Genomic DNA, 12,481 nt, shown 5'->3' with positions numbered 1-12,481 from the left:
AAGTTAGGTGACCTGTTCAAGATTTTAATCATGGATATTTGTTCTATATATTTTGATACATTGATCAATTTATTATCGATCAGTTAAATAAATTTAGTAATATTTATTTAATAATGTTTTTCGAACGCTACGCCACTGGTAATAGCCAGGCTTACATTAACTTAAAAATTCAAAAAAAATCCGTGACAAGAAAAAAACGTGTACTTTTGGGGGGCCGCAACAGTACTTACCTTTACTACACAAAAATGAGATGATACCTTAAATGTTAGGTAATTATTAGTATTAATAATTACAATAATAATAACAAGAAATCATTTTTATTGTCAAACAGGGGTTACAGCCCAATTGGAAACACTAACTGGTACACATAATAAAATTTATATTAAAACACCACTATCTATATAAGTTAATACTCTCTTTTTGAAATTGTAGGAGACACAATTAGTGTAAAAAATATCTTCATATAAACTAGCTTGTACAATTATTATGATTGTATAGCCTGACTGCAGGGGGTTATTACAGCGTCTGTTGTGTAATCTAGGGACTAACCTTGGCACTAATAAATTTAATTCGTTGAGAAACACAGATCCTGCCCGCTAAGTAATTATTGCTAGAATATTGGTTCAGACACATTTCTTCTAGCGAACAATGACTTTTACGTCTCAAAATTCCGTACAATTATAAAAAGAAATCAAAAAATAAAAATGAAGAAGGCCTAAATTTGATCCCTGCCTAACACCACTATTAGTGTGAAACAACTAAGAATTGTAACCACTAAGAACAGTATTCAATATTGAGTTCTGTTAGTATTAACGGATTTTAACCACAGTATCAAACCATCATAAATTCCAAAAGTTCTAAACTCGCTCAAATAATAAAATACATTGATTTACTCGAACCAAAGCTTTTGATAAATCCATATAAATAACTTCTCTCTATTTCCAATCAACTAAAGAGGCTGACATGATATTTGCAAATTCAAATAAATATGCATTAGTAGAAACAAACAAAATTTCTGATCAGATGGGACAGTAACAAACAGTGAATTATCTTGTGTGGAATATCATAATTGAATAAATAATAATTACCACGGCAGACTAACACAAATAAACGCCACAAGAGCATCAAAAACAAAATTATAGAAGTGTAAAATTGGACATTAACAATTCCTGACACAGTTAACAAAGCGTAAAGAATCTGTGTACTAAAATACCCTTACTTCCATAATCGTGCATAATAAATAAGTCCGCCAATCAATTTAAATTCCTCTTGAAAACTCTTTTCCTCCTACATTCACAACTGAATTTTCTTCTACGCCACAACAAATACAACCCACTCACCAACATAACTTTATTTGGAAAAAAAATAAATAAATGCATCACATCTCTTCGGCCGTTCCGAACAAACACATTCGTAAATTTTATTTTTCGACGTAAAGAGCAAATCATATTTTTCAGCATCATCCCCCGGGCTTACATTTCAGCCAGTTTAGTACCTCTCAAGTAGTCGCGATATCGCAAGACTGCTCGTTCTTGTTCAGTAGTTTCGACCGATCCGGGTCGCTGAAGTCTCACCGTTGTAATGGCTTTTTCAGGTGAAACGTCCTGAAAATGGACCAGATAGCAAGCTGCCATAACACCTGTTCGGCCTCTTCCCATGCGACAATGCACACCGACAGCCTGAAAAGCGTAACGAGATTCCGTCAGAGCTGCTTTGACGCGAGAGCTTTATCTAGGTGGGTGGTCCGCGATCGAGATGTTTTGTAATCGAGTTGTCCTGGGTTAAATGATGTGTTTTTTCAGTCGAGTCTTTGTTGACTCGGGTTAATAAAAATGTTGTTTGGTGTACTGTATTATCCCTGGTTTATCACCGGTGTTTTGCTTGACAGTTGGCACAAAAACATATGTACAATTTCTCTCGAGAGAGTTTCTTTACAGCTTTGTCAGAGCTTGTAAGGATACGTCTCGGAATTTATTCCCCAGACTAATCAATATTCTTTAGAATTGTTGTGTGTTATAAGTTTTCAGGATCGTATTGACGAACAAAATAGACCCTATGTATTGCGAAGGCGTAAAATGTAGTATCAATAACGTATTTGCGACGGACTGGTATTGACAAAAAAGCGACATCATTAACGCTGGTCGAAATGAAACGAAATAAACTTCGCTGAAGATTTTTTTAAGAAGTAGAATACTGTCTAAGAAGTAAGTAGTTTGAGGTTTAGCAACTTTGCAGCCTTGTTGTGATGAATGATATTACTCATCGCTTGTCATAAATGTCGATCATAACCTAACTTTCGTGGGATTTCCAGTATGTTTGTTTTTCAGTTCCGCACTTTCCTATCTTCGTCGTTTTATTGTTATTAAAACGTATTTTTCATGACAGAGGTAATGGTAATTTTATTTTTTAAGCGGAATGTTGTATTCATCGCAATTAATCTCGACTGAACGTTAAACGGCACGATTTATAACAAAATAACCCCACCATATGTTCCTCCCAGACTTCATTTCATAAATTCACATTGATTTAACGTTACCACAACGTCAATAGATTGCCCCGCTTTTGTCTGGCGTCCATTAATTAATGATAATAACTTATAAACATGAATACGGCTCGTTATTGTTGCCCTTTTATGCTTTACTAAAGTTGATGGTTTTTAAAACTGCCTTTACCCCCTTTAACTTTAACGGATCCTTTGACTTTGTCTGCGTATGACCTAGATTCATGAACACCGGACATAATTTGCATTTAATTTATTTAAGGAAAAACGCATGATTTTGATCAAATTTTTTTTCAAAGGCTTTATTTTGCCGTGAGTTTGATTTTTGTTTCAACCTCGTTGCAAAAAGAGATTAAAGTTGGCGTTGTTAAAGTTAACGAAGCTGAGTTTAGTACAGGATGGTGAAACTCGAAGCTTATTACGATCAAACTGTCCTTCATTAGTCGCTGCAAACTCATTTAAATTTTATTGTATGCAAGCAACATCGTCTATTGGAAATCCTGCCGCTTAAAATATTCAGGCGTTGTGTTTTATAACAAAAAACTATTAGTTCATTATGAAACAAAATAGAATTTTAATGAATTTTTTCATTTTACAAAAAATACTAAATACAAGCCGACAAGCTGTTAACCAGAAAACCAATATTTACGCGCTGTTTTTTAGCTTAGCTACAAAACCGCTTCAAGTTATCACGTACATGGCAATTCGTTAGTCAGAATCCATCTGTCATCTCTTTCAAAAACTTGATTACGTCATCGTTTTTTCAGTTTAAATACGTCTCGCTCGAGATTTACAGCGTGATTAACATTGATTTCGTGATTACAACACGACAATTAAAATTCAATCAAAAATGCCAATGACGTCATCTGAAAATTGTAATAAGAGAATCTTAGCATCTCTTGATGCTCCTCTTTCATAAAAAATTATCGTCACAGGAATCTGTGTGTGAAAAAAAGCTGTCTTTAATACAATTAAAAAACCCAGCGACTCCTCCTCAAATCTGCGCAGGTAATTTCAAACGAGTTACAAAATAAAAGCCAACCCGGCACCAATTACACGTTTTTGTTCTTGTGTGCACCTTCGGGGAATTGTTTTAAATTAGTTTAATCCTCTGTGCACCGAGAGACTTAACTTTTCAAAAAAGGGCTTGAATTAATTCTGAATTGTATTTTGCGAAAAATGAGGATAATTCGATTGCGAACAATTAGGCTGTTACAGCACTTTTCGGCTTTCGTGCGCTTAACAACAATAAAATATCTCCTTGGGATAAAATATGGGGAATAAATTGGCTTTTATTGCACAAGTTGGAAACTGATGATCAGCGTGTTTATGTGCGTTGTTAGAAAGTTTTTCATTTCTGTTAAATAAATCTTCTTTTAAATAGTTTATCGTTGTAAAATTAAACCGACAAGTGTTGAAAAAGTTGCAATAACGTTTTGATTATTTTCGGTTATTTGGGTTCGAACTGACAGGGAAATTTGGGTGGAGGTATTATGATAATTCAGTTGGTTGGATTATTAATTTAATTTGTTTATTGGATTTTCTATTAAATGAAATAAACGAAATAATGCACCGCCATATTTGCGTTGCAATATTAAAGTTATTAAAATTTCATGTTGGTGGCAAAATAAATAAAATGTCATAAATTGGTGGCGTGTTATTCGTAATTGAAAAAATAATAAATGAGAGTGTTTCACAAGACATGCCAGATGTATCAAAGTATGTATTTTAAATATACACGGATCAATCATGTTTATTATTTCCTGTAAGTAATATAATGTCGGAATGGTAAAAATGAATGTTTGATAATTGTTATTCGTTCAACAAGTATGTAAAGTATGCCAGTACATTGTTTTTCCATTTCTAAAACGCGCTTTGGCTTAAAATTTCTTTTTATGACAACCCTTGTATGTTAATATGAAAATATTATTACGAAATAAACCCATACGTCGCCTATGGGTTCTAGATGTACTCATCGTCGATGACGCGGCCGGACACAAAAGCCTGGAAGCGAAACTCGCGACTGGTATTCCAGAAAGACCCCGATCGCCGCACATATAGAAGGAAGCATAGGTTTAAATAGTGGCCACCTTCGGGAGAGCACAGTCAAATTGCGCCGGAATTATTTTGTACATGATCGCTGTGTAATCAGTCGTGTAAATTTGAGTTATTTAGAAATAAATTGTTGAGTTTTACCCACGCCGACTTTATTCACCGTTCAACGTAATAATATGGACATATTACAAAAGCGTAATTAAAGGAGCATACAAATTAGTAACTGACAGATGGACTGCAGACAGAAAGACGGAAACGGGGACCTACTTTACTAAACTACTAACAAAATGAATAAATAACTGAAATTTTCCAATTAGTGGATTCTGCACAACACAGCGTTCAGGCATACCCTGACAACAATTTTAGCGAATATTTTTTTATAAAAGTAGAACAAACAACAATTAATCGATCTGTATTCCTTTGAAGTCGCTGGCTTTTCAATTTTATCCGTTCACTACAAAAGGGGATCTTTGGGTGCTGGTTTCGACTTATCAAAAAAAAAAAAAAACAGACCACGACACCTACGAAATTGTAAGGATTCAAACTCACAATAAAGCGTTAAAAATATTTCCATGGGTGAACGCTTTGTAACAATAGTCGTTTTTTATAAAGCCGATCGTATACACAGAGCTACACACGCAAAATTAACCATAAAGCTCAACAATATCCGAAGGTAATTTTCTAAAAACGTCCTACATTTTCCCAAGTAAAGTGTATATTATATATATTGTTGTTTTCTTTGTTGAATTCTACATGAAAAGACTTTTAGTGTGTGGATGTATAAAAAAAGTTCTACCTTCTTAACGTCATTTCTTACAAACCTTTTTTTTTGCAACATCTATCAATACGTCTACGTCCATTTCGCTTCATTCATTCAAAAAAATCTGTTTTCTGTCAATTTTTTATTTTCTACTGTTGCCTGGACTTGAGTCGACCAGATCTAACTGAAAATCATCAATGTCTATCCTTTTGTTTTAATATGGACGTTTGCAAAACTCCATCTCAACAGTATCAGGGAATGAAGGCAAGATTTTAATGTTTTAAATCAAAACTCTTCTAGGTCTGACACATGATCAATAAAATTTGCAATACGACAAAAGCTCCACTCGCAATAATTTTAGAAAAGTATTCAAGTAACAAGAAGAAAAAAATTCCTCTAAAGAACTGACATTCAAACAAATTTAATGTGTTAAAAAATGGCCCCTGAAATACAATTAAGTAAATCCAGTTATTTAGAAAAAACAATATGGATAATACCAATCACAGTGTAAGAAAAAGTAGGTGGAAAAATGTTCGAATAAAAACGATGTAAACACTTTTAATTTCAATTAAAAGTAAAACCGGCATTTTGCTGCTTCAATCATTCGTTCATTCATGCATTCATACATCGTTAAAGGTCAGTGCGAAAGATTATTTGTTGTAGAAACAAATGGTGGTCCTGAAAAGGACCGATTTTGGTAATGCTTCATGGTGATCGACTTTTTATTCTGACGGATGTTTGGTCCTGGACTGATGTGAATGTTCGCGCACACGGTATCACGCGCTTTGGAAAGCGCTCAATCCACAAATTCGCGGCCTAACCTGGAATTTCCATCAGCCTTACCATAAAGCATTACCATAATATGACGACACGCTTTTAATTGGAAAAATTCACCATTGTCAAAGGCGTTAACCGAACACACGACGGCAACCAACTGATACATGCCTGGTCCTTATCGTTTTTGCACGATGCTTATCAGTGCGGCACTTTTTTGGTTTTTAATCCTAATCATTCGTGCCATTCATTAAATAGTAGTTACGGTAGGTCAAGAAACACTTCCAGTGGGGTGTATAACAATTTATGCTTAATTTCAAATAATTTTTTTAGACATTGCTACCACTTACGAACGTCAATTTTATACAATGTAATAAATCTTATGGTGAGCTTTATCAATTTTTTTAATGCACACATTTGGAAACCACCCTGTATGAACGCATCGATGAAGTACAAGACTATTCCTGTGTTCTGGCGAGTTTTCCTATTGAATGTTTTGATCAACATTTGGACAAGGACACTATGCCAATTTCGACACGTATAGTGTAAAATAAATGATAAAAAATGGGTTGTACAGTTCTTGAATTGATCAATAACAAAAAACTGGAAACGTCGCCCAGAACAGAATCGCGGAACTTTCATCAGCAACACAGAACACCCCTCCACAGGTAGCTATCTGTTCTGTGACTAAAACACAAGAAGATTTAGATAAAAAAATTACAATAATAATAAATCAAAACAAGACGGATTCATAAAGCCCAAATACAGGAGTACATTATTTTATAAAACTGAATTCGCGTTTACTAGCTAATAATTGTGGTGACCGAATTTGAATCAAATTTTCGCGTTGAAATTAATTAACAGCGGCGCGAAATCACATTTGAATAATTCTAATTTGACCAAAAAATTCAATCAAAAAAATCGTTAAAAATAGGCAACCATGTGCACGTTAGCGCTTTTGGGTAGTGTGTAGTCTGCGTCATTGTTGTTTTGGTTTCGTGAGTGAAAGCATGGTGAAAAGACACTGTAAGTTAGCTAGGTTAAATTAGTTGGCTTGATAGTTAATAAAAGGAAGGAAGGATTTGTTTAACGTCGACGACGACGACGACGCCGCCGCCACGGTTTTCCCGAACACGCGCAGCTAATTCTTGCGGCTTTCTAATCGGAAAGTGCGAATTTTTGAACAACGCCAACACGTGTAAATTTAATTCATTGTTTGTAAATTCACAGTTTATGTTAGGATTTTAATCGTTAACTGGTTCTAACATAATTTAACAGACATTAAATTTGTTTAGATAAATACTTGCTAGGAGATTTCATGAAATTCACTTAGTCAGGATTGTCTTTTGTTTAACGAATTATGAATAAGTTTCTGGATGCTAATACGTAAGTGTTACAGTGTTACATTATAACACTTTTTAATTTCTCTTCTCACACAAGATCCCTAATAGTTCATTAACGGCAGTTAAATTAACAAACTTCATAATATCATGGGCTGACGCTGACGGGGGGGGGGGGGTTAATTAAAGATTTCTCTCCTTATCATCATTACAACACCGAGGCATTTCCTCGCAACGTTAAAAATTACATCACCGAGACCTATTTCCTCGCGACGTTAAAGATTGATTACATCACCTAGACCTATTCTCTCGCAACGTAGAAAATTACATCACCGAGGCATTTCCTCGCAACATTAAAGATTACATCACCGAGTCCTATTTTCTCGCAACGTTAAAAATTACATCACCGAGGAGTTTTCCTCGCAACGCCCGATGCATTTTGTGTTTATTTATTATGTGTTTTTTTTGGGGTAAACAGTCCACGATAAACTCTCAAAGTTAATTGTTTTAAGTAACCAATCACTTGGATCCAGGCATCGTTTAACATAACGTAAACTCTTTGTTTGAATCGGTGATAAAGTGTGGCAAATATTGATCTCATGTAATTTTGTTAGCTTTGCAATTTTTCACCTCATGATGATTGAAGCAAATTTTTTGTTGATAATTCTGAATTATTGGCAACAATGTTAATATGTCAGTTCACAATTGTCAATTTTGCCAAGAGCGTGTCTAGCGCGCCTTACAAACGTGATGAGAAAATGACTTGGCGCCCTAATTTTCATTTTTACAACTAGGTATGCCATCATAAAATTTTAAACATGCTGCCAACCTGACAAAAAAATCGCAACCATTTATAGTCACCCGGTATTTATGAGTAACTTTATCTGTAAACAGCTTTTTTCAAGAAAATATTTGTTTTATTTTAAGTTATTGAGATTCGGAATAAAATGATAAGAAAAGAGATTGATGACTTGATGACTAACTAGTTGAATCGTATGTCTTACGATTGCGAAAATGATAATAGTTTATTTCGCGTATTTACGTTATGTTTACTACTTTCTGATTAGAAATATTTTGAAAAAACTGTACTAGGTGGAAAAAATCTATAATCAGATTAGTAATCAACGGAAAAATTAGATTAGGAACGTACTTTCATTGCTGATGATTGCAGAAAGTTTCTTTTCGTAGATAAGCGTAATTTGCAAACAATGCATATAATTTTGTCATCAATACTTTTTGTCTAATTTTTCGTTCGTTTTTAGAAATCTCTATTCAGAATTGATAAACCAGTTTCTAACATTTCTCGTCTTGTTAGTGTAGCACCATATATCTAATACTACTATAGTGCTAACTGGCCTCACTACAGTCCCAAAACACAACGGCAAAGTCAAAAAAACTAGATTCTGCATGGGACAATTTAACTGTTATAAAACCCTAACCTTAATTACAAGGAGAAAAATACGTTTTAAAATTAATTTATCCGCTAGATTCATCTACTTAACAAAAAAATTACCATTGTATTTGTAAGTTTGTAGTTTTCCGTACGATCTAGCATATTTTGCTTTATTTATAGAAAACAAGAGAAAATTCCAACTTTGTAACAAAACTATGCGATATTTTTATATAAATAATATATATAAACAAAGACAATAAACACGTGCAGTGGTTCAAAAACTGCACAACATTAAACTTCAATGAAATACCCATCGCAACAAGGACCAATACACCAAACACTCATTTCCATCTCCCTCCACACAATGAATATTTATAGGCCTAAACGTGTGCCAATTGAGCGTAAGCACAAGATAACACCAACACCTAACCCGCCAAACTCTCGTAAGTTTATTTATAAACTTCTTTCATAATCAATAATCAGCTGATTCTAAAACCGACTCGCTTTCCTCTCACCTGATTCTTCTTCCTACTCTCCTCGCAAACGGCTATAAACGTCATGATGTCCTGAAGAGTGGGAGCTTCGAACTCTTCCACGTCGATCCTGGTCCAGCCCATCTGGGGGAACGTGGCAACGGGAGGGATTTTCTCAGGGGACAAAGTTACTAAATGCCGTATACCTTGCAGCAGGAGGTATTCTATATTGGAGGTCGTCTGGGGCCATGCCATCGCTGCCAGCTCGTTGGGGACGACCCAGGAGAAGTTCCACGGACAATTTGTTATAGGTGCACCCATGGTTTTGGCAATACTGTCTGTGGACAAGCGAGCGTTTACGTTTCCTAGGCGTCGGGCTGGCTGGGATTCCACAGGTGATTGCATCAAGTGTAGACACGTTGCGCAATGTTGTGGTTATCGTTTTTATTATGACGGTTGAAATGAATCAGCAATAAAATATAACGCAGTGTGTAACTATTTGAATTTTCGAAAAACTGTAACTGATGACGTTTGATTAATTTCTCACATTTGTAGTCATGGCATGAAACAGATTTATTGATTTATAAGTAAGTATTGTAATTGCCGCCAAAACGAGCACATGCGCTCTTGGAACCTAACAGAACGCGACCCAAACAGTTTTTTTCAAATGATTATGCACGTCTAGCGGATATGGGACCTACGTTGTGTACAATGCAAAACTTTTGACCGTATAGGGGAACCGAACTGCCAACCCTCGTCAGCTTACCACAGCAGGATGCAGTATGTTTCCAAAGGCAGAATTTTAAGGTAGGCACAATCTAAAATTCAAGTAAATTTATGTTTCACTAAATTCTTACTATGAATTAGTTTTAACTTGGAACTTGACACCCCTAAAAGTAAAATAAATGATACATATATTATACAGCGCCGTATTATTCAGTTAACAATTCTGTGGGAGTGGAATTGTGCATTTTTGAATGACGGATTTCTTACTTTTAATAAATTTTATTTAAAATGGGGTGGGCATTCCTTATTCAGTAGGCATATAAGACTTCATTTATAGAACATAGCATAGCGCCATAGTGGTCGTAGAATGTATCGTTCTTCAATAATAATCTACTGAGTTTTAACTCGCCTAAATATGGTGTAAAATAAAAAATAATAAACAAAGATATTTCATAATTTCATTGACTAAATATTAGTAGTTATGACGTATAAAACCCGTAATTATTAATTTATACATTCCAGGAGTCTAGGGTAAGTAAATTGTTTTCACTCCGAGCAATCCAGTGTTTGACGGTCGACTCTGCGAACGAACTAAAACAAGGGGGAATCAACTTCAGACAAATAATATTCTAAAACACATTGTGACATTATTAAAACAAAATTGTGGTTAGTTTTCAAAAATGTAAATAAATGTGTTAGAAAATTATTTAGCCAAACCATTGTATATAAATAAAAAATACTTAGCGATAAATTCACATGTTTAGATATGTATATGTTTAATGCCCATGCCAGCTTGTCTAAATCCACAAGTAAATGCTTTGCTCTTTTTTTTTATTAAAATTTCGCGCTGAAAAAAGACAACAGCACGAAATCGCGTTTAAATAATTTGAATTTGAAAAAAAAAAATAATTAAGAAAATCGTTAAACGTAGGCCACCATGTCCAAGTTTAGTTCTTTTTCTGGTAGTTGGTAGTTATTTTAGGGGAATTTGTGGGGAGTATCTAGTGAGAGGGTTGGTAGTGAAGTTCACCTGTTGGCTAGAGGGTGGTGATACGTCACTGTTATTTTGTTTTGGTGTAAGTGTAAACACGCGGTAAGGTTGGCTAGATTAAGTTGGTAGTTAAAAAAAAGAGGGAAGCCACAGTTTCCCCAACAAGCGTAGCTAATTATTGCTGTTTTTCCAAACCAAAATACGCGAATTTTCGACCGACGCCAACACGTGGTGTAAATTTGTTTTGTTTGTAAATACACAGTTCATGTTAGGATTTTAATCGTTACTGGTTCTAACACAATTTAACAATAGTGAGTTTGTTCAGATAAAGCATTTGCTAGGAGATTTTATGAGATTCATTTAGTCAGGACTCATCCTTTGTTTATCAAGTTATACATAAGGTTTCTGGATGTTTATACTTAAGTGTTACATTATAACACTTCTTAATTTCTCACAGAAGATTGCTAATAGTTCATTTATGGCAGTTAAATTAACCTAACATTGTCCTACTTTGGGAAAAGGACGATATAAACTCTCAAAGCTAAATGTTTTAAGTAACCAGTCACTTGGATCATGGCATAATTTAACATCATGGAAATTTTTTGTTTGAAACGCTGATAAAGTGTGGTATAATTTAACACCATGTAAATGCTTTGTTTGAATCGTTGATAAAGTGTGGCAAATATTAACCTCATGTAATTTTGTTAGCTTTGCAATTTTTCTCTATCTCCCAATTTTAGCCTCAGTAACTTTCCTTGCTGTATAATTTAAATTGGACGTAAATTTTCATGCTTAGAAGTTCCTAAACTCACGTTATTTTTTTGTCCCTACAAGGTTTACTTCACACCAGATCTTTTTTTGTTTTTATAAATCTTTGCTAGTTTTTTGTTGTTAATATTTTGTTGTTTAATGTTTCCATCACATACATTGTCTGATGTCCAATCTTAATCTTTGCTGTTTAAAAATTTCACGAGAGTGTTTGGCGAATTGAAATGTTGTTTATTGCTCTTTTTGAAACTTTAACACTTGTTTAGTTGTAGTTTAATATCAGAGTAATAGAAAGCGAACATTTAAATAGAATTGGGGTAAATAACATAAAAACATGTGGCAGAAGCGGAGGGCGCGGTTCCTAGTTGAGCTGGGGTGATTTATAGCGCCATCTGCACAAAAGACACGCATTTTGAATAAAAGTCAGGGGAGCCGTCGGGATGACGTGACACTCGCTGCTTGGGCCAATAGCCGGGATTTCCAACCACGAGTTTGCGACCGTAACGGCCTGCTCGCGCGTCACGTTTCTTCGTGATAGAGGAGTGCTGAGCGGCATGCTTGTCGATAGAGTAGAATCACCGTCGTGGTGGAAGAACAGCCACAACCAGGAGCCCCAAACTCCGCTCGTGCTCCAACGCCACCTATGGGTAATTCTGTTGTGTTTTAGAATGAAACTAATATAGTTCGATCGCCACACTCTT

At 34.9% G+C, this 12,481-nt stretch overlaps 1 protein-coding gene across 1 annotated transcript; it reads right to left on the bottom strand.

Annotated features, from left to right (window-relative positions):
* Nucleotides 1-1,336: 1,336 nt before the first annotated feature.
* LOC135124445 (dual specificity protein phosphatase 23-like) lies at nt 1,337-9,715 on the bottom strand. The gene is made up of 2 exons (XM_064049504.1): nt 9,338-9,715; nt 1,337-1,679 (listed from the first exon to the last, which is right to left on the bottom strand). The coding sequence occupies exons 1-2, from the start codon at nt 9,698-9,700 to the stop codon at nt 1,473-1,475; spliced, it is 570 nt and encodes a 189-aa protein (XP_063905574.1). The 5' UTR covers nt 9,701-9,715; the 3' UTR covers nt 1,337-1,472.
* Between the last annotated feature and the right edge of the window lie 2,766 nt (nt 9,716-12,481).

This window comes from Zophobas morio, unplaced genomic scaffold (genome assembly GCF_036711695.1).
Source record: "Zophobas morio isolate AGI-343-1 ecotype UQ-CSIRO unplaced genomic scaffold, CSIRO_AGI_Zmor_V1 ptg000007l, whole genome shotgun sequence".
Taxonomy (NCBI): Eukaryota; Metazoa; Arthropoda; class Insecta; order Coleoptera; family Tenebrionidae; genus Zophobas; species Zophobas morio.
The sequence above is the reverse complement of the archived record's forward strand: the minus strand, read 5'-3'. Positions and strand labels throughout refer to the sequence as shown.

Bases quoted from the DNA above. Each gene is read 5' to 3' on its own strand.
- LOC135124445 (XM_064049504.1), bottom strand. From the start codon at position 9,700: ATGCAATCACCTGTGGAATCCCAGCCAGCCCGACGCCTAGGAAACGTA. The intron at 1,680-9,337 runs GTGAGAGGAAAG...TACGCTTTTCAG, and splicing joins AGAGTAGGAAGAAGAATCAG to GCTGTCGGTGTGCATTGTCG.